The sequence below is a fragment of the Urtica dioica genome, chromosome 1 (genome assembly GCF_054948205.1).
Source record: "Urtica dioica subsp. dioica isolate 48M chromosome 1, U.dioica_male_clone48M_v1_H2, whole genome shotgun sequence".
NCBI lineage: Eukaryota > Viridiplantae > Streptophyta > Magnoliopsida > Rosales > Urticaceae > Urtica > Urtica dioica.
The window spans coordinates 10427041-10453015 of record NC_142756.1 but is presented as its reverse complement, the minus strand read 5'-3'; the positions used below and the strand labels follow the sequence as shown (position 1 = coordinate 10453015).

Here is a 25975-nt window from a genome sequence, read left to right as displayed (position 1 = left end):
GAGATCTATGTGTTCACTGAAATAAAATTCATGTTCATTTAATACATCATTTAGTATAAATAATTGAAGTTCATTTATTTCACTCATTTACCTCATGAAATCGTCAATTTCAGGATAATTTCGTAAAATGTACCACTCAGCGAGCAATCGTATATTCTCATCTAAGCGTATCGTGGTCATCTTCCCGTAAGGCCGACAACTTGATGACTGAAACACCGATAACTCATGTTCGACACCTTCAAAGTTAGACGCGACGTCTGTTCGTTGGGGCATGTTGAAACGATTCTCAACGCCCTCTAGATACCTTGAGCAGAATATCAATGCTTCGTCTACAACATAGGCTTCGGCAATTGAACCCTCTAGTCTAGCTCAATTACGCACAAAGTTCTTGAGCGTTCCAAGGTATCTCTCAAATGGATACATCCACCGCATATGAACTGGACCTCCGTTAATTGCCTCCTCCGGTAGATGCATTACCAAATGAACCATGATTGTGAAGAAATCAGGCGGGAAAATTCGTTCCAACTTACACAATATAAGCTTCACATCCTCCTGCGCTTTTTCAATGTCTGAAATTACCAGCGTTCTTGAGCAAATAAGTCTGAAGAAGTTGCAGAGCTCTATTATGGCATCTCGAATGGTTCGATCCAGAAAAGGACGAATAGCAGGAGCCAATAGGCGCTGCATAATCACGTGGCCCTGGTGGTGGCCGTTTCTCATTTCGTACCTTGTACAGTTTGCTCTTCCTTATCGGGTGTAACAACGGCAAGAATCGACGATGATCGCAATAAACAATCTTGTTTCGAGCCTTGAAAGACGGTGTGTCGTTGTTACACGTCGGACAAGCAAGGTGCCCTTGACCACTCCATCCCGACAAACTGCTTCTCGCTGGAAAATCATTCACCGTCCATAGCAGTACGGAAAACAACCTGAATAGCTCACCGGTCGAACCATCTCTCAACACAACACCGGTTTCCCACAATTCCTTCAGCTCATCAATCAGCAGTTGTAAAAAAACGTCCATGTCTTTTCCCGGCGCACTACGACCTGGTATAAGCGTTAACATCAAGTACGATGTTTTAATGCACAACCACGGCGGTAAGTTGTACGCAGTCAAGACTACCGGCCACATACTGTACGATAAACTCATGTCACCAAATGGGTTGAAACCATCGGCGGCAAGTCCAAGCCGGACGTTCCTCGGTTCTGCCGCAAACATGGGATATTTTCGGTCGATCTCCTTCCACGTTGCTCCGTCAGCAGGATGTCGCAGTACACCATCCTCCTTAATGCGTTCATTCTCGTGCCACTGCATCTCTAAAACTGTGTGCCGACTCGCGTACAATCGCTTAAGCCGATCTTTCAGCGGAAAGTAGCGCAACACCTTATGCGCTACTTCTTTTTCCACCGTCTTTCTTCAGCCATCGGCTCTCATTACAAACTGGACACTTGTCTAGATTGGCGTTGTCCTTCCAAAACAACGCGCAGTCATATTTGCAGACGTGAATCGACTCGTAACTCATACCAAATCGACGCAATTTCGCCTTTGCTTCATAGTGTGACTCTGGAATCGTGTTGCCGATCGGATGAGACTTTTTCAGTACTTTCAGTAGCTGATCAAACGACTTATTCGTCCACTTGTTCATCACTTTCAAATGCATCAACGTGACAACAAAGGAGAGTGACGAATACTCCGTACAACCCGGCCATAATTCTGTGTTCAGGTCGCAGAAAAGGTCATCGAACTGTCCACTCTGGTATTCTGCATTCGGGTTAATACTATCATCGTCACCGTCTACGTCGTTGTGATCTAAGATATCGTGTACAGCATCAAACATCACACCTCCTCTTCCGTAATCCGTTTGATACTGCATTACGTCATCTTCTTCCTCCCCGTGAAAGATCCATCTCGTGTAATTCCTCTTAAATCCTCTGATAAAGAGATGATTCTCTATATCAGGAATTTTTTGCATCAACACGTTGTTACACCTCTTGCATGGACACTTAACTCGTCCTTCGATGTTTACGTGTTGTCGGGCCATTGTCATGAACTCTGTCATGCCAGCCGCAAACTCAACGCTTAGACGTTGGTCCTCGATTATCCAATTCCTATTTGGATAACTCATTTTACCTAAAGATTCAACATTTTAAAATTTAGTAGTTTTCAGATTTTATTTTATAATTTCACGATCCTACCAAAATTTCGGCAGAACCTGCCCTATAAACTTAACAACCCGGCATCAAACCTTTAACTTTAAAACCTGCATAGACACATCCTAAAACTAACAATAAATCCAACCTCAGTGGTTCGATTATTAAAATACATAATCCATACCAACTAATTAATTTCACATTTTTAATCATTTGTAACAAAAATTAAATACAATTTCATTTAATTTCACATAAACTACCTAATCGTTTTTACATAATTTTACCTAATATAAATATTTTTAACTAATTTAAATATTTATACCTAATATAAAAATTTATAACTAATTTAAATATTTATGTAAACAAAACTAATTTAAATATTTATACCTAATATATAAATATTTATAACAAATATATAACTAATTATGTAAATATAAATATTTATACTAAATTATGTAAATATAACTAATTCATTTATATTTATAACTAATATATATATATATATAAAACTTACCGTGGGGGAGGAAGAGCCGGACCGGGGAGGACGAGGACGAGGACGGCGTCGGCGGCGGAGCGGCGGAGGAACGGCGGAGATGCTGCAGGCAGGAGAGAGAGAAAAGTGAGGAGAGAGAGATGTGAGGAGAGAGAGAAGTGAGGAGAGAGAGACTAACCGGGGAGGACGAGGACGGCGTCGGCGGCACACGGCGGACGGCGGGAGAGGAGGAAATGGGCGAGAATTCGGCGGACGGCGGGAGAGGATGAAATGGGCGAGATTTCGGCCAATTTAGGTCGTGAAAATGAAATGGGGGAAACTGATACGCGACCTGGTATTTAAAGACATTTACCGACGATAGTATCGTCGCTAAATGTTTAATTTTCGTAGCTAAATGAACGTAACATTTAGCGACGATTAAATCGTCGCTAATAGTTTTCCTACATATTTAGCGACGATTTAATCGTCGCTACATCATTTCGTTTTAATTAAATTGGAGGGATTTTTCCCTCTTCAAAATTCGTCAAAATTTAAAATTATTTAGCGACGAAATGATCGTCGCTAAATCATTTCGTTTTAATTCAATTGGAGGGATTTTTCCCCCTCTTTAAAATTCGTTAAAATTCTAAATTAATTCGAAATTATTAGCGACGATATTATCGTCGCTAACTGAATTCAAAACACTTTAGCGACGATAATATCGTCGCTAATTATATTCCCGCGAACTTAGCGACGACAAGAAATGAGTAGTGACAATATTATTGTCGCTAATTATCTTTGCCGCCAAACTGTTAACGTTTTCGCACCAAATAATTAGCGACGATAATATCGTCGCTAAAAGTAGGATTAGCGACGATATATTACCAACGATTAAGTCGTCGCTAATAGTTTCGTAGCTAATAAATATCATATTTCTTGTAGTGTGAAGGTGAGCGGTTATGAATGTGTTTTAATTACCTCGATTCTTGGAAATCCCGATTTCTCTTTATTTTTTTTTTAAATATTAATCAGGAATGATGTTTGGGTGGGAAAATTTTTGGGCATTTTAGTAAACTTTGACGGGTAATTAAATATTGATGACTATTTACTTAATATTTACAAAAATTTAGCAATTTTTAAGGTTTGAGTTGGCTATTTTGCTAAATTACCCAAAAAAATTGAGCGTCTTTGTGTTAATATTTATTTATTTTGTTTAAGTTTTGTTAATTATATTCTTATTTCTGTTTATTGTGTACTGATAGTTTACTTAAACTTCTAGGAACATACACCGTTACTTCTTTCTATGTTCCTTCTCGCCTGAAGCTGAAGTTATTGAGCCACCCAACGTCAACCCGGAAGGCAAAAAATGAAGAGGTATTGTTCAAAGGCAGACTTGTTTTAACCTTACCATCAGCGAAGTACAAATGAAGTACAAAGCTTGAATTTATTACTATTAAAAAATAATACTAATCATAAACTATATAATTATTTGATATCATCCAGTGAGTTATCGTATTGATGAAAATAAATAAATAAAGTTAGATGTTATTAGTTCGCACAGAAGCACGTTAAAGCACATGTAATTAAAAAGTTGAAAGACATACGCCAAAAGAACAAAAAAGAGAACACAATGTCTCAGCTTGATATTACAAGTGCATGATCATTTTTCTACTTTTTATTTTAATGAGAATTCTTTAATTTTTTCTAAAGCAACGAATAACTACTTTACCTTCCTCACCCCCGAAGTATCTCCTTTAAGCATACGCATTTCACACTAACTTTAAAACTATATAAGAACTTACATATGGAAGAATTTTCACAACTTCACTGAATTAATGGAGCAAGAAAAAAAGAAAAAGGAGTTCTAGAGAGTGACAAGAATAAGTGAAGAATAATGGACAGTGAATCAGTGCCGTTGTCACTCGCTCCCATTGCTCCGATTCTTCGTGTGGCCAATGAGATCCGCAAGGAAAACCCGAGGGTCGCTTACCTCTGTAAGTAGAAAATAAAATCCAATCATTCTTTCTGGTTATTTATTATTGGATACAAATTTTCAGACAGTTACTATCAAATCCTATAATAATTAAGCTCTCATTCTGCGGGCTATTTATTTGGTCAATCTTCGTGTCTTTGTATTATAACTAGAAAAATATATTCCTGTAGGCGGTTTTTATGCATTCGAGAAGATCCGTTTGATAGATCTAACATCAAGGGAACTCGGTGTTAGACAGTTCAAGACAGATCTATTGCACAGACTTAAAAAGGTAAAGTTAATAGCTTACACATTTAAATACGTGCATACTTTAATCATTTAGCAAAATAAAGAGTCGTCTACTTTTTTGCTCGTCCCCTGTAAAGTAAAAAATATACTCTCACTGTTTTTTTGCAATATTGACCAGGAAAGTGGCGCAACGATACCGGAGCTCGCGCTCGCTCCAAATGATGCCAAAGAGATCCTTTTGTTTTACCAAAATTTCTACGAAAATAATATTAAGGAAGGAGAACATACAAAATACCCGTGAGACAATTCGCTTTAGCCGTATGCTATACGTGTTTGTAATTTATTATTTCTGAAATATTAAATTTTTGTTTTGATTTCATAATTATACTTGAAGGGAAGACATGGCGAAGATCTGCGAAATCGCCACAGTACTCTACGAGGTGCTCAAGGCAATAGTACCTCCAAACCAGATTGATTCACAGGTTTTATTATCTTAATTTAATTGAATTCGGTATCCTGTATTGGATTTCAAGTGTTTTATTAGCTTTATTAGATAGCTTAGTTCTTAAGTTATCTTTGGCTCTAAGTTATTTATCTTTTACATGATTAGCGGTGTGTTAGTTAATTCTGTTTATTTTCCGCTGGTTGACTGTGTTGACCAAGATCCACCAATCATGTGGTGATGACTAGGCACACTTAAACTCCGCGTAAATATCATCGTATCTTCAGTCATTTCAATACATTCGATTCATATTTTCAGTCAATGAAATTCTCTTTTTCTTTTCTCTAAAATTCTCAATTCTTTCTCTCTCTCGAGTTCGGTTCTAATTGTTTGAAGAAAGTTTTGGGTAGATGGAGAAAGTGTTTAAATATTTTGAGTGTTTAGGGAAAATATTTGAAAATTTGGAAACTTAGGTACAAAGTATAGAGATAGAGAATTTCTTTCTAGAAAAATGATAACTTTTTATTTGGCTTTATTCAAAAGTGTAGGATTACAACTCTATTTATAATAGTCTATGGAAATTCTAAATACAACATTTTCTAGAGAATTCTCATAATTAATGAATATCTTATAAATTACAATATTATTCTAGAATTTATTCTCTCTAAACACCCTAGACATATCATGAATAGTCTAGATAATATGACAACTAAAATATGCTCAAAATACTAAAGGCTCAAACTACAACTAGAAATATCTAGGCTCAAATACTATAACCCAAATCAAGTTTAATTATTCAACAGTCCCCCTTAAACTTGATTTTGTTACTCCAAGTAAAGTTCTTAACTTGACAAATTCTTCTCGCTTGAGGGGCTTGGTGAAGATATCAGTTACTTGGTCATTTGTCTTCACGTACTCCAATTGCATCTCCTTTTTTTGTAACACTCTCTCTAATGTAGTGATAGCGTGTGTCAATGTGCTTATTTCGATCATGGAAGACTGAGTTCTTTGCCAAAGCTATTGCTGACTTGTTGTCCACGAAGATCTTAGTTGGCTGCTCTTGTGGCTAACTCAACTCCTTCAATAAATTTCATAGCCAAATGGCGTGACAGACACATGAAGTGGCTGCTACGTACTCCGCCTCGCAAGTGGTAAGATTGATAATTGGTTGCTTCTTCGACATCCATGTGAAGACTGTGTCTCCAATGTAGAACACGAATTCACTTGTGCTTTTTCAATCATCTATGTCTCCACCCCAATCACTATCGTATATCCGAGAAGCTTGTAATTGTTAGAAACATAGTAATACAAGCCAAAGTTTGTCGTACATTTGATATAGCGAAGAATCTACTTTGCCGCCTTCAAATGAGTAGTAGTTGGATGCTCCATGTGTCGCGACTGACGAATCCGACTTCATACAAGATGCCAGGCCTCATACACGTCAAAGTATCGCAGGCTTCCAACCAAAATCTTGAAGAGTGTTGGATCAACTTTTTCTCCTTCCTCGTGGTTTGACAACTTGATTCCACATTCCATTGGCGTGCTGACTGAGTTTGAGTCATCAATCTTGAACTTCTTGAGCACCTCTCTTGCATAGCGTTCTTGACTGATTAGGATTCCGTGGTGTTCTTGTTTTACTTCAATGACGAGATAGTAAGACATGAATCCAATGCCAGTCATCTCAAACTCCTTCATCATCTCTTTCTTGAATTCCTCGAACATGCTTGGATTGCTCCCCGTGAAGATCAAGTCATCTACATATAACCATACAATCAATATATCATCGTTCTTTTATATAGAGTGCATGCTCATATGCACACTTGATGAAGTTTCTTCTTTTGAAGTACTGCATTCCAAGCTCTTGGGGCTTGCTTCAGCCCATAGAACGCCTTCTTCTGCCTCAAGACTTTGTCTTCTTCTCCTTTAACTTCATAGTTTTGTGGTTGCTCGATGTAGACTTCTTTATCAAGAACTCCATTTAGGAATTCCGATTTGACATCCATCTGATGTATCCTCCATTTCTTTTGAGATGCCAGAGCTATGATTAGTCTAACAGTCTCTAATCGAGCAACATGAGCAAATACATCGTCTGCTCAATGCCAGCTCTTTGGTTGTGGCCTTTTGCCACCAATCTCACCTTGTATCTTTCAACTTCTCATTTCGAGTTCTTATTTTCCTTGTACACCCACTTCACACCGATCGCCTTGTGCCATTTTGAAAGTGAAGCTAACTTCCAGGTATCATTCTTCTTTATCACTCCGATCTCTTCATCCATGCAATTCTCCAAGTCTTATTTTTTAAAGTTTTTTTGAAAGTTCACAGGCTCGCAGTCCGCAAATAGATAAAAGAGTGTAAGGTAGTCTTGATTTTCTGTTACTTCGTATAACTCTTGCAAGCTTCTAAAGTGGGGAGTCCTTTCACTTGAACCTTTACCTTCTTGAGAACTCGAAGTTGGTGAAGTTGATGGGGTAGCTACATCTTCTCTTGGTTGCTCTGGCTGCTCCACATCATCTTCTTCAAATTGTGGAAATAAATTAAAATTTTCATTGATCGATCTCCAATCCCATCCTCCTTCTTCGTCAAAGATAATTATCTTCCCCGTATCTGGATTGTAGAGCTTGTAGCCTTTGGAGTTGGTGTCATAGCCGATGAAGATGTACTTCTCGCTCTTGTCATCTAGTTTGCTTTGCTTCTCGTCCAGTACATGAGCGTGAGCTATGCTTTCAAAAAATCTTAGATGAGAAATTCCAGGCTTCCTTCCACTCCATGCTTCTTGTGGTATTTTTCCCAAAACGCTTCTCGTTAGGACCGGTTTGAGAGATAAACCTCACACGCGTCTGCTTAATTCTGCCCATAACGCCTTTGGTAGTCGCTTGCTCTTGAGCATGCTTCTCGCCATCTCAAGGATCGTCCTATGTTTCCCTCTCCGCTACTCCATTTTGTTAGGGGTTCTTGACACCGTTAGCTATCACCGAATACCGTTGTCTTTGCAGTACTTTTGGAACTTTTTTGAAGTGAACTCTCATCCTCGACCGGATCTCATTGCTTTGATCACCAGGCCACTTTCCTTCTCAATATGGGCTTTGAACTTTATGAAATTCTCAAACACTTCTGATTTCCCTTTCAAAAAGTATACCCATGTTTTTCTTGAATAGTCATCAATAAAGAGAAGGAAGTAGTTACTCTTACCAAGTGATCTTGGCTTGATCCGACCGCACACATCTGTGTGTATGAATTCCAACGGCTTCTTAACTCTTCAGCTTGACTCCTTTGGAAAGCTCATTTTAAACTGTTTTCTGAGTAGACATCCTTCACAGACTTGGTTAGGGTGGTTGATGGACGACAATCCTTTGACCATTTCCTTCTTGGAGAGCAATTCTAATCCTCCAAAGTTGAGATGCCCAAATCGAAGATGCCAAAGCCATGAATCCTCCTTGTAGCACATCTTGAGACATTTTGCGACATCGTTTTGAATGTTGAGGATGAACATTCTATTTCTTAACATCGGCACCTTAGCAATACTGCTTGCATTGTCTCTTATAGAAAAGTAATTATCTTTCAATCGAATATCATAACATTTCTCTAAGATTTGTCCTATGCTCAAGATCTTGCTCTTCATGTTTGGCATATGATAAACGTTGAAAATGAATTGACGATCGCCATTCTTCAATCGACTGAGAACGTTTCCTTTACCTTTCACCGCAACCGTTGATTCATCTCCGAAAGTAACGTTTCCCTTCACCGATTCATCAAGCGCCAAGAACATGCTTCTTTGCCCGCATATATGGTTGCTCGCGCTACTGTCGAGATACCATTGCGTATCTCCACCCCTTTCATTGTACTTATGAGCCAACAACATATCACGTCTTCTCGAGTTCTTTTCTTCAACATAGTTGGCCCTCTCCCCCGACCTCTTGACGAGCTTTCTCCTCTTTTGTTGTTGGTGTCTTCATTGGGTCTCCAATCTCGTCCACGTGCTCGTCCTCGGCTGTCACCTTTCTTTTATTAGCTTCCACTGCGATCTTCATTTGTCGAATCGACTCGTGCCTTGAGTGCTTGCTCCACGATATCTTCCTCCTTCTTTTTCTTTTCTTCATAAGTTTGGAGCGACCCGAGGAGTTGCTCCATTGTCATGGCCTCCAAGTCTTTTGTCTCTTCGATGATAGTGACGATATGTCCGAACTTCGACTCCATGGATCTAAGAACCTTCTCCATGATTCTCACGTCATCTAACTTCTCGCCGTTTCTTTTGAGGTTATTGGTAACTGTCAAGACTCTCGAGAAATAATCGGAGACGAGTTCACCTTCTCTCATGTGCCACTACAACAAATCTCACCATTACCGACGATTTTTTTCGTCGCTAATAACCCCATAATCGTCGCTAAATCCCTTTAGCGACGATTTTAGCGACGATTTTTATCGTCGCTAAATGTCTGTGCCTAAATATATTTAGCGACGAATTAATCGTCGCTAAATATTTACCGACGATATTAGCGACGAATTTTTCGTCCCTAAATGTTTAAACTATGAGTTTTTTTTAATTATTTAGCGACGACTTAATCGTCACTAAATCTCGCGGGAAAATTTCGCGCGCGAATTAGCGACGATTAAGTCGTCGCTAATAAGTTAATTTTTTAATAATTAGCGACGACTTTGTCGTCGCTAATTACAAACTTTTTTTCGATTTTTAAAATTATTAATTTTTATCGTCGTTAATTATTTATTTTTTATTTTGTTTTTCGTTTATGAAATTCTAACATGAAAAATCAAATAAAAACCAAAATATATTATCCAAATCAACTTATATATAAAATCCGGTTACGTTTTCGATTATCGAGAAATATGTAAATAATAACAAAATATCTAATAAAACACTAGTCGCGGCGTTTGCTTTGTCGTCCTACCGCTCGTTTTCCCCCTCCTCGACGTGAAACGCTCTTCTGCTGGCGCTGAATCTCTGCAAGCTGCGGCGGAACAATGTGCTCATGATCAGTAGTCTGACTCGGACCGCCGGGCGTCGTCTGCTGGCTACCATCGGGAGTCCTCTGCTGGCCGCCCGTCGGAGTGTGGACGCCAGGCGTCGGAGTCTGGACACCGGCCGTCGGAGTCTGCTGGCTGTGGGACGACGGAGCCTGCTGCGAACTATGCGGAAATTGAGGCATAAAAGGCCGGGCACCTGACTCTGTATTGCCTCGGCGAACGAGGCGAAGGTCGACGTGAACACCTCCTGGGAGATATATCCTGGATGCGACGTCCCAACCTCCGAACTACCGTAGACTTCGGCGAGGTCAGCCGCCATCCGTGCTCCATGTGGCACCAAACGTCCGACACCGGTCAGGTGATCAGTCCGCGAACCCATAATATCGCGGATCGCCTGCTGCTCTAGGACGGAAATATCAACGTCCGCTCCTTGTTGCTCAGCCTCCGCTCGCAACGTGTTGAACCTATCGACCAGTCGATCCTGATATAATTAACTAGTTAGTATATATTAATCGAAAAATAAGACAAAATAAATGTAAACTTACATAACGTGCGGAGGCTTCAGGAGTCAGCCATTCGGACTTGTCGGACTGATGTTGGCGCTTGTAGTTCGCAAACAAACTCTCGAAAGCGCCTGTCTCGACGCTCATCTGCATGTAAACAAAATTTCAAGTGTTAGATAGTTTTAACGTTTTAAAGTATCATATAAACATAAAACTTACGTTCTTCATGCGGTGGGTCAAGAATCCAATCGTCCCCTGTCGACTCTTCGTCTTCTTCTTCGAGCGATTCGCCTTGTTCTTCGCTTGTATGGCCTGTAATATAGTAAACGTACATGTAAATGGGTAAACACATATTTAACGTAACAACCCGGCATCAAGCCTTTAACTTTAAAACCTGCATAGAAACATCCTAAAACTAACGATAAATCGAACCTCAGTGGTTCGATTATTAAAATACATAATCCATAACCAACTAATTAGTTTCACATTTTTATTCTTTTTTAAATCTATAAACTAATTAATTTCACATTTTTATTCATTTTTAAATCTATAACCAATTAATTAATGTCACATTTTTATTCATTTCTAACAAAAATTAAATCCAATTTCAATTTCAATTTCAATCCATAACCAATTAATTAATTTCACATAAACTACCTAATTTTTGTAAACTAATTCATTAATTTAAGTTTGTTAGCTTTAGAGAATCGGTCGAAATTGGATACGAATTAAGCGACAAACTATATCGATCTCCTAACGTCGAGGCCAACTACACAAAATTAAACAATTTTAAATTTTCTAATCGTAATTAACAAAATTACATTTCCTAATTTATTAACTCTAATCTACTATACTTATATACATATTTAATCTCTAATCCTAATTTACAATTTTAAATTATCAAACATCCTAAATTATATCGTAATTAAATCCTAAATACTAAATTATATAATAAATTATATACTAAATACTTATATCCTAAATAATTATATATATAACTAATTATGTAAATACTTATATCCTATATAATTATAACTAATTATACAAATACTTATATCCTTAATTATATACTAAATTATGTAAATATATAAAATATAACTTATATATATATATATATAAACTTACCGTCGGTGGCGGATCGAGGAAGAGCCGTGCAGGCGGAGGAAGAGGCGGAGGACGGCGGTGGACGGCGACGAGCTTCGGAGAGACAGATCTGAGGAGAGAGAGAGACGTGAGGAGAGAGAGATGTGAGGAGAGAGAGACATGAGGAGAGAGCGACTTACCGGAGCTTCGGGGACGGCGGACGACGGCGGAGGACGGAGGTTCGTCGGAGGAGAACTGGGTTTTTGGGAAAGATTGGAGAAATGAAGATTTTTAGGTCTGGGAAAAATGGGGGAAACTAATACGCGATCTGGTATTTAAAGACATTTACCGACGATTAAATCGTCGCTAAATGTTTAAAATTCGTAGCTAAATGAACTTAAATTTTCAGTTCATAACCAGGCATTTAGCGACGATTTAATCGTCGCTAATAGTTTTTTTACACCTTTAGCGACGATTTTCTCGTCGCTAAATCATTTCATTTAAATTATTTTGGGGGATTTTTCCCTCTTTAAATTTCGTTAAAATTCGAAATTAATTCGATATTAATTCCAAACTATTAGCGACGATAATATCATCGCTAATTGTTTTCCCGCGAACTTAGCGACGAATAGATATAATTAGCGACGAAAATATCGTCGCTAATTGTCTTTGCCGCGAAACTTTAGAAGTTTTGGCACCAAATAATTAGCGACGATAAATTCGTCGCTAAAAGGGTGATTAGCGACGATTAAGTCGTCGCTAATAGTTTCGTCGCTAAATGTCGTATTTCTAGTAGTGTGCAAGGCTTCAAACTCTCCTCTTAAAGTTTGAAGACGTACCTTCTTGACTTGATCCGCTCCCTTGTAAGAGATTCGAAGCTTCTCCCAAGCTTCTTTGGCCGACTTTGCTCCCGAGACCTTCTCAAACGTGTCTTCATCTAACCCTTGGTAGATTAGACAGAGAGCCTTCTTGTCTATCTTCCTTGAGTTCTCAAACTATCCTTTTGAGTTTGAGATAGATTACCTCCATTCTCCAGGTCGGCGTGGTCTTTCTCAACTATCTCCCACACGTCGTGTGCACCAAGGAGAACATCATTCTAAGACTTCAGTTGTCGTAGTTGCTCTTTGTGAGCATAGAGACTTGGAAGGGAACACCGGTATTCGCCATCTTTAGGAGGATCTTATAGTTCTGATACCACTTTGTTAGAAGGAAGTTTTGGGTAGGTGGAGAAAGTGTTTGAATATTTTGAGTGTTTAGGGAAAATATTTGAAAATTTGGAGGCTTAGGTACAAAGTAGAGAGATAGAGAATTTCTTTGTAGAAAAATGAAAACTTTTTATTTGGCTTTATTCAAAAGTGTAGGATTACATCTCTATTTATATTAGTTAATAAAAATCTCTAGATACAACATTTTCTTGAGAAATCTCCTAATTAATTATTATCTTAGAAATTACAATATTATTCAAGAATTTATTCTCTCTATGTATCCTAGACATATCATGAATATTCTAGATAATATGACAACAAAAATAGGCCCAAAATACTAAAGGTTCAAATTACAACTAGAAATATCTAGACCCAAATACTATAACCCAAATCAAGTTTAATTATTCAACACTAATATCCTGATCCAAATACATGTCCAAATCAAACAAATTATTATTTGGCTCCATTACTATTATATTTTTTTTTTATATAGACACAAAGAATAGCTGTTGATGTGAAAAAGAAAAGAGATCAGTATCCACATTACAACATTCTTCCATTATATGCTCCTGGGATTAAACCAGCAGTTATGGAGCTTCCAGAGGTAACAATTAGTGTATGTATAGTTATATATAGCTGTTAAAAACTACAATTACACACGTAATATATACATTATCGTTTTTAGCATATATAGATAATTATTTCTTTCACTTCTCTTCGCGAATCGAAACGCATATATAGATTGAAGCAGCAGTAAAAGCCTTAGGCAATATCGAAGATCTTCCGATGCCCACAAAGCTCATTGGAGACGACGATGACAGGCCAATGATGGACCGACCTGCCATCAAGGATATATTTGATTGGCTTTCCTCTATTTTCGGATTCCAGGTGATCTAATTTATAAGGCTCCACAGATTTAACATTTGTTTTCATACATAAGTTATAACACAATTAATTAACAAAAAATTGGGAAAATAATCAATTTAAACGTTTGACATTGCTAAATAGTCAACGTTTGGTAAATCTTACGTAAATAACAACTTTCAGACGTAAATCTAAAGTAAATAATCAACGTTTGACATATGAAAGTGACTATTTACCTAAGATTTACGTCTGAAATTGGTTATTTACTTAAGATTTACCAAACGTTCGATATTAGCAATGTCAAACGTTAAAGTTGATTATTTTTCAAATGGACCCCATAAAATTAATCTATTTCAAGAATAAGCCATGATATCCTGTAGAATTACTTCCAATAGGAAAATTATTATTTTGACTTTTTATTTTTAAGATCAGAGAAACATGAAGCTAATAGTCTTAACTCTAATGTTAACTAATGTATTACTGTGTGGTTATGCATGTGTATATATAGAAAGGAAACATTGCGAATCAGAGAGAACATCTGATATTGCTTCTTGCAAATATCAATGCGACGAGGCATTCAAATGAAACAATTAATCTAGAAGATTATAACCCGGTGAGTTGTGTTATCCCATCCCAACACTTTATTTATTGATTTCAATATTCGTCCTGAGCTCTAACATGCGGATTGGCAATATAACAGCGCTGGCTGTCAAATTTAACCATAGAGCAGTTGGAGGAAAAAATTCTTCAGTTGGAGGAAAAAATTCTTGCTAATTATGTTTGTTGGTGTAAATTTCTGCATTGTAAACCGAGTTCTGAGTAAGCAACGCTTTGCCCTTCCAACACAAGCACCTTTTTAATTAGGACTCATCAATTTTAGATCATTTTAATTTATTTTTGTAATTTTTTTTTATTTTTTTTTATTTTGGTTGTACAGAAGGTTTGCTCGAGGTTATGATAAAATGCAGATGAAACTCGTTTATATTTCACTATATCTTCTTATTTGGGGTGAAGCTTCGAATGTTCGGTTCATGCCTGAATGTCTGTGTTATATATTCCATCATGTACGTATAGCTTAATAGTCTCATGCGTAACATCTTATTTTTCCTTTATGCATTTTTTGTTGCTAGAATGACGATTACGTTAAGAGTTATGTTAACACTTGCATATTATAACTTGCTATTTAATGCCTCATATAATCTCAATGTTTTTATAGCTAGAATGATTATACATTACATTACATATTAGCTTGATTATAGCTAGTTAATTGAATTATTTCTTACATCAGAAATTATACCGACTCGATATTTTACATATATATCGTGGACAGATGGCAAAGGAGATCTACGTGATTACATACAACAATGTTCATCCTGTTAGCGGAGAAGCATTTGAAAGCGAAGTACGTGACGGAGAATACTTTTTAAGAAATATCATTACACCTCTATACATTGTATTGGACAAGGTAAGTAATTTATATATACGTCATCATTGAAGAAAATAAAAAGTTATGACAACTCTTGTTAAAATTTACACAATCCAATACAGGAAGCAAAGAGATCGCGGGGAGGAAGGGAAAGTAATTCAAAATGGAGAAACTATGATGATTTTAACGAGTTCTTTTGGTGAGTAAATGTGTGCGTGGTATATATATATATATATATATATATATATATATATGTATGTGTGTGTGTTCGTGTCCTCATTTTCGAGATACAGACATGACAAGTCGCGTCTGTCTCTTTTTAGATACGGACTAACAAACGCGTATGAAGTCACATCTGTTCTAAAAACAGATGCCTTGTCTAAAGTTGCTTTTTGTCCATAGATAAATAGATATATATATATATATATATATATATATATATATATATATATATATATTGAAGATAATTGAACTAGGGAGAAAATTGAACTAGAGAGAGAAGCTGATGAAGTTACGTTTATTCATTACAAAGTATTTATATGCTTCTACAGTGATCACTAAGTGTTCTCTCAAAGTGCTGACTCATCACTGGCTTCAGACAAGCCTAATACAAGAATATGACATATACAATAAACGGCATATAAACATAAAGCATCACACATGATCAACAGTCCCCCGTAAGCTAAATTCCGTGCACAACTAAGGTTAGCTTGGAACACAGTTCTTGAAATCTTGGAACTGACAATGCCTTTGTGAAGACAACAACCAGCTGACTCTCGGTTGGTACATAGCGAATATCAAGAACCTTGAGCAAAATCTTTTCTCGAACAAAGTGACCATCTATCTCAATATGCTTGGTTCTTGCGTGAATTACAAGATTTGATGCCAAGAAAGTTGCTCCCATATTGTCACACCACACTACTGCACTTGGATCACTTGGAAACTTCAATTCACTTAGCAGACTTTGAAGCCATACCACCTCTACTATAGCATCAGCTAGGGCATTATACTCTAATTCACAACTTGACCTGGCGACACTTTTTGCTTTTTGGAATACCAGCTCACCAAATAACCGTTCATAAATAAGCAAAAACCTGTTGTAGATCGTCGATCATCATTTAAGCTTGCATAATCTGCATTAGTGTAACACACTATGTTTAGATTCTTTGTATTGACGGAGTATGAGAATCCAATGCCTCTATCTAATGACCCTTTTAGATACCTCAAGATTCTCTTACATGCACTCCAATGTTCCATAGTATGAGCTTTCAAAAATTGACTGAGTTTATTTACTGCAAAGGCTATATCTGGTCTTATCAATGTGAGATATTGAAGAGCTCCTACAGTGCTTCTATACAACTGTGGGTTTTCAAGCTCTATGCCCATAAGTGACAATTTCTTGGATTGGCACATAGGAGTAGGACTTTAGTGAGCACTTGCCATGTTAGTTTTTGACAGCAAACCAAGAGTACTTTCTCTGAGCGAGAGAATACCCCCTTGCAGTCTTGATTGCTTCAAACCCAAGAAAGAAACTCACTTGACCAAGATCTTTTGGAGAAAACTGAGAATTGAGTGCAGTGACAATTTGAGCAAGAAAGAAACTATAGAAACTCACAGGATAAGAATGAAACTCACTTGACCAGTATCTCCACCAGTAATCATGATATCATCCACATAGACTAGGATAAGAATGAGATCTGAACCTGTGCCACGATGGAACAAGGATGCATTAGACGTGGAGCTTTTGAACTGAAGCACTTCAGGAGCACTCCTAAGTACCACGCATGTTCAATCTCAACAGGAAGAAAGTCACTTGTACTTGAGCTGGCCTAGAGTGCTTGAGCTTGGATTGGATGGTGATGAAAAAAGGCATGTGCATGGTAGTGATGTGGAGAAACTTGAGATGAGTGCTAATGAGGAGCAAATGAAGCTTTATAGACATTCTGAGAGTTATTGTAGTTGTAATCGCTCATCGCTTCAGAAGGATTGCAGAAGTTTTCTTCAAAGTACAATTGATTAGTCTCAGACTAATCGAAATAGTACTGATTTGCATAGGTATTGCAGTCAAAATCTGCTAGTTGAGCTTGAAATCCTTGATGTTGTGAACCAATATTGAGCTTTCAAAGTGCACATCAAGCGATGAAAGCACTTTGAAGCTAAATGACCTGGCCTGTTGCAGATCTGGCACATGACTCGTCCTCTACTAACAGTTTGAGTGATGCGACCATGTCCTCTGCCATTGAAGACAGCGCTTCACTGTAAACCTCCACGATTAAACCTCTTGAAGCCGCCTTGACCACCTCTATCGAATCCTCCACGAGCTGGACCTTGATAGGCATAATTTGCAGACATGAGACTTGAATTCTCAGTGTGAAATTAAAGATAAATTCTCTGAGTTTCAAGTCTCATTTCTTGTGATTGTAGCATGAGCTGCACTTCATACTCTGGATCTAATCCTCCGAGTATTTACAAAATCAATTCGTCATCAGTGATCATTTGACCACTCGAATTACGATTATCAGCTAGACTTTTCATCTTGAGAACGTAATCCTCAATCGATTGGCTACATTTCTTCGTAGTCTGTAGAAGTAATTTGAGTTGCAGTGATCTCACCTTTGACTGTGTGGAATTCGACCTCATGAGAGTGAACCAGACTTCTGTCGAGGTTCTACACCTACTCATATGTCCAAGAATTTGCTCTGATATAGATGCGAACAACCAGCTCAGAAAGAATTGATCTTACCTCATCCAACTTAGAAACTCTGGATTTGGTCGACGGACTGGTGGTTGAGTTGGATCTGGCTGAGTTTCCAAAAACTCAGCCAGAATCGAAGCTGTTCCTTCGAGAATGGAGTCAAATCCATGAGCTCTAACCGTTGGGAGTACTTGAGATCGCCATAGCACGTAATTGTTCCGATCAAGACGCATTAGTAGTAGATTGAGGTGAGGCGCAAAGTTTGGAGCTGCTTGAAACATTCATTCTCCGTGAACTAAAGGTTGAGCCGCCATTGATACTCTGAACTCGAACCCTAAAGCTCTGATACCATGAAGATAATTTAACTAGGGAGAGAATTGAATTAGAGAGAGAAACTGAAGATTTTATTGTAAATCTTAGCTTTTAAGTTGTTCGTTACATAGTATTTATTGTTTCTACAGTGATCACTAAGTGTTCGCTCAAAGTGCTGACTCACTGGCTTCCCACAAGCCTAATACAAGAATAAGACATATACAATAAACGTAAAGCATCACACATGATCAACATATATAATATTCTTTAACTATATGGTAGTAGCTAAAATGATTTCTCTTTTTTTTTTTTCTTTTCCTTCGGTGTTTTTTTTATAGGACGGACAAATGCTTTAGTCTTGGATGGCCAATCAATCCTAAATCAAACTTTTTTCGGCATTATGCAGTACAGATACCACAAAGCAAGGTAATTTTACAATGGCATGATGCAGTCACATAATTATCAATATGTGATAAATATATATATATATATATATATATATATATATATATATATGATTAATTTTAAAAAAATACCTCAACTAATATTCAACAATTTTTATTTCTAAATTTAATATAATTTATATAACAGCAAGTATATCATATAGAATTCGTCACCCAGAGTGCGTATACTTATGATTACTTAAGCAAAATAGGTATTATTAATTACTGTATATTGTATATTATTTGAGGCATATATATTTTAACCTTTTATACTTTAGTTTTACAAAAAAAGTTTGATCAATTTACATATGCACTTCTACTTATAGAGAAGCCAAACTTCCGCTGAAAGAAGTGAGCCTAAAACAAACTTTGTGGAACTTCGTACATTTTGGCATCTTTATCGAAACTTCGATAGAATGTGGATATTCTTGGCGTTGGCTTTCCAGGTACCCTAACTTCTTTAAAACCGTACAAACTTTTTGCCACAAATTCACTCCAGATAGTATGCAAATTCAATTTAATTTTCTCAGGCAATGGTCATTGTTGCATGGAATAGTAGAACTCCTCGGCGTTCTCTTTCTGCTTTTTTTGATGCGCATGTCTTTGCCAACATTCTGAGCATCTTCGTCACTTATGCTTTCCTAAATCTTCTTAGAGGTACTAGCGTAAGGGGTGTTTCGTATAAAATAATAGCAGCTACTTGGCTTTAATCTTGAATACTATAAATTCGTGGAAGTGTTAGGTTTAAATTTGCACAATCGAGAAGTCAGGGTATTAGCTTGCACAAAATAAAAAAATAATGACGGTATTATTTTGTAGAAAAATGAAAGCAATCATATTTTGTAGTTTGCCCTTGTTAAATTTCATTTTAAAACCAATTGTTGTCAAGTAGAGAGGTCCAATTAATATATAAACACACATGTTCATTCACAGACATAACTAATGTGAGACTATCTCACTTCAATAGCCCTAACATTAAACCACTGAGTTATTATTTGTGTGTCAATAAATTTATGCCATTCTGTTGGAACTCACAGCCACACTAGACATAGCACTTATTTTGAGCGCATGGAAAAGCTTGAAAACGACACAGATGGTCCGACTTGTCCTGAAGTTATCCACCGCAGCGTTCTGGGCTTTGGCTTCTGCATTTGAATATCGCGGTTTGGTGAACCACAGGACTGGACTAGAGAGCTTCTTCAACACCAAGCGGTCGCTCTATGGCTTGGGAGTTACAATTTATCTCGCTCCGAATTTATTGGACGCTGTATTATTTGCCATGCCAAGCTTGAGAAGAGCTATGGACGATTCTAGGTTGTGGATAATCACTCTTCTCTTATGGTGGACTCAAGAGGTAATCCTTGATTTTTAGGTATTATACATGTTTTTTTTTAACTGATATCATTTGTAAGTATATGTATATATCTCTATCTTTGCCTACATTGCAGCCACGACTTTACGTTGGGAGAGACATGCATGAAAGCTGGTGTTCGCAGCTAAAGTAAAGCACTGCTCTGTATCTTTTTTTACACTTCTGTATGTAGTTAGTTGCATATGGAATTTCAAAAACTAATTTAGTGACAACAGTAAACTCATTTATTCTCGTGGATAATATGACAAACTCATTTATTCTCGTGGATAATATGATGTATATACATGTATATGTGTGTATATGCGAGCGCACTTACCACAATTAATATTATTTAATTAATTTCAGGTATACATTATTTTGGGTGGCGCTCTTAGTCAGCAAGCTAGCATTCAGCTATTATGTGGAGGTGAGCATATCATGTTTATAAAAAGGGTATATTTTCAACAAGAAAAGCATAATAAGTCGTAATTAATTATTATAATACAAGAAGAATATGCACAAGAGATCCCTGCGTTTTTAAGAAAACTTTGCAATGCCTGTATCTATATTTCTTCAATTCAACTTTTATTGTATCTTCAAAGTGCAATGTTGCTAGTTATACTGGATCTGGTATTTTTGTTGATTATAGGTGTTACCTTTAGTTCGGCCAACGAAGGAGATTATGGGAATGTCTTTGGATGATTATCAATGGCATGAGCTATTCCCAAATCCAGATAATTTATGCGTCGTCATCGCGATATGGGCACCCATTGTCCTGGTGAGTCACGAATTTGAATTGCTTTTCAGTTATGATAACTTTATATACTCGAGTTACAGGATAGTATAAAGGGAACCCAATGCTCCCAATTTCTTTGAGTTTTATTGTAAAATGGCGAAAATAAACGCTATAAAGTTTTTCTGAAAGTCTTGCAATTATAGTCGGCTTTTACATCCTTTTCTTTTTAAAAGAAAAATCTTTTGTTTAATAGAAATTGCTCAAACGAATAGCCAACGCAGACCACAGGCCCAGCTAATAAAAGACCAATTTTTAACGAGGACACTCGGTCGCTATTAGGCACTGACCCAATCCCTTGAAACTTGGGGAAAAGAAATTCTTTAAAATCTGGGCAGTTCGCAAAATGCCAGACGAAAGTACATATATTAACAGCCGCAAGAACCTTCTCCTTATTAGAGATCAAATATGTATGTTTGTATGTGTCTTTTATGTCTATTAAATGACAAGTTCAACAAGTTGTATTTCCTTGTTCGTTTTTAGTTTGTTCATGGCTATATATAGTCCTTTACTTGTACATTTCTCTTTCAGATTGGAATAAACATTTTCACTCTCAACCATTTAAGATGAGAGTTAATTTTTCCCCAATTCTCAAATCCTATTTCTATCTATCCTAACCTAGAAATGTAATATGGTATCAGAGCGAAATTCCGCATTCGATTTTCTAGGTTAGAGAAATCCACTTCGTCATCCCCTATTCCTCGATGATCGGAATAGATCTCCGACGACAAGCTCGGTGGAATTTCACGAAGGTTGATTTCCTTTTACCTTCGAATATTCCGAATATTAAGCGCCTCTTCTTCTTGATTTCAAGTTCTTCTCTTCATCGCTTCATCAACGAAAAAGCTTCATCAACGGAGACGCATCGGACATTCGGAGCGATTTTTATCAAGATTCATCACCGGTGATTTCAAGCCGTGTCATTCGTCAAGAATCTTCTTCCGGCGAGTCCCGCCGTGTCAACATTCAGGATGCTTCTCCAGCGAGTCCCGCCGTGTCAAAGCTTCAAGATCTATTTCCGGCGAGTCCCGCCATGCCATGGCCATCAAGGTTCTCTTCCGGCGAATCCAACCGTATCGAGCCCTTAAGAATCTTTCTCCGGCGAGTCCCACCGTGCCAAAATGATCAAGATCTTACTCCGGCAAATTTTGTCGAGTCGAGACCCTTCTCCGGAGAGTCACAGCCATGTCAAAGCATGTCAACAGCCCATCCAACCTCTCCAGCGAAGCCACGACAATCTGTCGCCAACATGAAGATGAGAGCTGCAACAAAGATTGAATCTTTGAAAACGCTGCAACGTCCTCTTCTTCTTCGCGAGACGATCTCTCTCTCGGCTCCGAAGCCAACGAAATCGAAAACGGCAATGGTGAGGAAAAGCCCCATCATCTCCGGCGCTCCTCTTCCTCACCTTCTTTCTCAAACTAAAACCATACATATTAAAAAAAAAAAACTCTTTTCTCAACAGCCAAACAAAACCCCAACTCTCTCTCGATCCCTCTAAAACCCTTTCTCTAGCGCTGCAATGGCTGTCAGAACGATCAGCCGCCTCAGCTCAGCAACGTCGTCTCTCGCGCACCGACTCTTCGGCGTCTCTGTCACGCGCCGAACCTTCGGATCGGCCTCAGCGACGCGGGCTCAACGACGATTACTACTCTGACTGCGAAGAGGAAGAGTGGAATCGGTCGGAGCTGGCTGACGGGGGTGGGTCCCACCGAGAGGAGTGCAGTTGGTGGTGATCGGAGACAGAGGCATGAGAAAAATCTCCACTGCGTGAAGAAGGTTCTTTCATGGCGGTCCTCTGTTGAAAATGATTTGGACGAAGTTCTTCAGTCCGAACAGTCTATTCGAATGTTTCTGTTTCTAAAGGAGTCTTGGTAAAGTCAAAAGATTTGATTGAGACTTTCGGGACAGAAAATCAAGGCAAAATTTGTGTTTGTTTAGAACATGCACTCAAGGTGTTAGACAAAATGCATCTGAGAATTTTTTTTCTCAAAACGAGACTAGTTCTTCACAAAGTCAATTCATTTCTTCATTCATACGATTGAGATCTTCTCGAGTTGTCTTCTCCGATATCAAAGTTCAGTCCAAGATGAACTTTCGGGAAAGTTCATCTTGCGGGGGTGTATTAGAGATCAAATATGTTTGTATGTGTAGTTTATGTCTATTAAACGACAAGTTCAACAAGTTGTATTTCCTAGTTTGTTTTTAGTTTGTTCTTGGCTTTATAAAGTCATTTACTTGTACATTTTTCTTTCAGATTGGAATAAACATTTTCACTCTCAATCATTCAAGATGAGAGTTAATTTTTCCCCAATTTTCAAACCTAACCTAGAAATGTAATACTCCTCGCTCGCACCAATCTTCATCATTGAAGATATAGTTATGCTATTTATTCCAGATCGACCATGCTGCCGTGAAGATGCTGACATTGGCGGCTTCGTGCGATTTTGTTCAGATCCGGGATTCAATATCGAAACAGGAGATTTGCCAATCTTTTACCGAACTTATAGCGCTTTCCCTCTTTAGAGATATTGCCTTTCTCACTAGGGTCTCTTAAATATAGACCAATGATTACACGTTAATGGTTCGGGGCCAAAGTCATAAACCTAGTTTCATAAGTAAACCTTAATTAATTAATTTAAATTCGGAATAATAAAAATCATATTTAAAAACCTAATTCCTTAATTGAAAACCCCCATATTTTCTCTAAATAATAATAATCTTATATAACTATATGCATAACATCACTCCCCTTCTCCCTTTTGAGCTTGTCCTTAAGCTCAAAACTCCGGAACGCCACCTTGACTAGTAGCTCGTTGACACCGTCATTCCGTTGTGCCAGCATCTCAACTCAAATGTTGATCGATCGTTCGTCGGAGATTGCAGTACCACCTGTGCACCGTCCAGTCACTAGCACTTTCGCTACTCGACCTATATTCCCGTCGATGGTGCTTCCCCTTATCGGCCAAGCATTAATCACATCAACACCGTCCACAAGGAGGATGACTGTACGATCCCAAAACCCAATTAGAGTCTCTTTCACAATTCGTGTGGATTCTTAATGGGATATGGCTCGACTCCCCAACATTAAGTTCCTTGACCTAGGTAATCGAGGACGCGGTCGTCGTTGCTACTCCAATTATTATGCCATTTGCTGTGCCAAACCATAGGTGGTTTAGGATCACTTTGACAATTAGAGTTTCTCTTCCCCAATTCGTTTGGAATCTTAATGGGCTATGGCTCGACTCCCCAACATTTAGTTCCGTGACCTAGGTAATCAAGGACGCGGAACTAAAGACTCTTTCCTTTCCCCGTATCAAAGTCTTTCTGAAGCCGGTGGGTCTTTCACGTCCTTTGTCATCAGCATGAAATTCTTGCCGATTTCAACAACCAATTACCCTGCCGAAACTCTTGTTGTAGTTGTTTTTTCAAATCACCACCCTGCATGTGAACTGTCCTCTTCATGCCGCGCGACCCTGCTACGGCAAGAAACCGTGTCTGTGAACCTTCACCCTTGCCAACACTCGATAATCGCTGGTTAATCCTCTCGGTTGTCGACAACATCATTGACAGTCGCTGGTTTATCCTCTAGATCGCAACGACTTGTCGAGCCATAGACAACCTCAGGGATCTACGGTTGTCGTGCAAACTGCGAAGAATTTAAGGATTTTTTTGTTTTTCAGATTTAATCAGGGATTTGTTACGTGGTAATTCTTTTGCAAAATTTTGGGCTGGCGTGTTGATTTGTGCATTGTCTTTCTCGGAGTATTTTGGCTCATCGAGATTTGTAATTTGTGTTCTCACTTTTATCTAGGCATATATGTCATTAATAAAAGAAAATTTACACTAATTAGTATGACACCTGAAATGTTTAAATTGCAATATAGCACCGTTTGTAAATTTGTTAACTGGTCAAAATGACTTGCGTGGCATTTACTTCTGAAATAGAGATTGTCATTTTTTCCTTATTAATGAATCCACGTAAAAAATGCTCCCTAGCTCACACCCAAATTTAACAAGTTCTTTAACAGAAATATCATGAAATTTTAATTTCAAGTATGTTTAATAAATTACTTTTAAATCTCATGATTTTAGGAAGTTATTTCATATATTAGTTATTGATTATTCAAATTTTGGTATATGAAATATAATCTATGTGAAATTTTTCTGCATATATAGAATTCATTATTTACAAAAATGAACCATTATTTACAATGAGATGCAAAATTAAACATTACTATCTGTTTGCCAGCTTGTGCAATATTCGTTATTACTAAAATAACCATTATAAACCTTTATAAACATATGAATACGGAATTTCAGTTATTTTTAATATGATGATTTGAAAGAAAAAAAAAACATTGGAAACTGAAGAGAGAGATTAAAAATAAAAAATTGCTAAATCATAGGATGTGAATTAGGTTTTTTTTTTTTTTTTTTATTATTGATCAATTGGTTGATTGTATTCCTTTTTTAGTTTGGTATGTTTCTTTTATTTATTCACTTTAAAAATGTGAACTACTAAGCATAAGGAGTCGCGGTCTTGTTAATTATTTTAAGGGCTCTCTAAATATATAGTCATATGAAAACTCATGTTTTGCCATATGAATAATTTTTGGTAAATTTTAATTAAATAGTCGCGAGATTTTATAACAAAACCAAAAAAACATTAATAGTTGTAAATATTCATTTATAATTATAAATAACTATCATACTCAAAGGGTATAAATGAAATGCCAAAAAAGTCCAAACAATGTCACATAATCATAATGGTTATTTACTTGAAATTTACAAAAATGATGAATCTCTAAATTTTGGTGACTTGATTACTCAATTATTTGTTCTTTTAATTCGGTTAATGGCTGGATTGTAAAACTATTACCAAGTGTTGATTAATTTAGAAAATCAAATTTTGCTACCGACTACTTTGAACTGCCCTTGATAAAATTATTGTACCTTCCAAAGAAAACACATTTTTACCCAAGTAAGATCATTGATTAGTTTGACCATTTATTTATGCCTGGTTTATCACTT

The 25975-nt window shown here is 37.4% G+C and overlaps 1 protein-coding gene across 1 annotated transcript in view; it reads left to right on the top strand.

The window, feature by feature from the left end:
- The first annotated feature begins 4336 nt into the window (after window positions 1-4336).
- LOC149407135 (callose synthase 7-like) overlaps window positions 4337-25975 on the top strand; it is an 80245-nt gene continuing 58606 nt past the window's right edge. The window contains exons 1-18 of the mRNA XM_089611388.1: window positions 4337-4617; window positions 4787-4887; window positions 5023-5141; window positions 5239-5326; window positions 13551-13661; window positions 13799-13945; window positions 14430-14534; window positions 14622-14740; window positions 14859-14985; window positions 15252-15386; window positions 15470-15546; window positions 18693-18780; window positions 19124-19243; window positions 19328-19454; window positions 19835-20151; window positions 20246-20298; window positions 20515-20575; window positions 20798-20926. Coding sequence (XP_089467514.1) covers window positions 4518-4617; window positions 4787-4887; window positions 5023-5141; window positions 5239-5326; window positions 13551-13661; window positions 13799-13945; window positions 14430-14534; window positions 14622-14740; window positions 14859-14985; window positions 15252-15386; window positions 15470-15546; window positions 18693-18780; window positions 19124-19243; window positions 19328-19454; window positions 19835-20151; window positions 20246-20298; window positions 20515-20575; window positions 20798-20926 — 2124 coding nt within the window. The 5' untranslated portion in view covers window positions 4337-4517. The remainder of the gene's footprint in view (window positions 4618-4786; window positions 4888-5022; window positions 5142-5238; window positions 5327-13550; window positions 13662-13798; window positions 13946-14429; window positions 14535-14621; window positions 14741-14858; window positions 14986-15251; window positions 15387-15469; window positions 15547-18692; window positions 18781-19123; window positions 19244-19327; window positions 19455-19834; window positions 20152-20245; window positions 20299-20514; window positions 20576-20797; window positions 20927-25975) is intronic.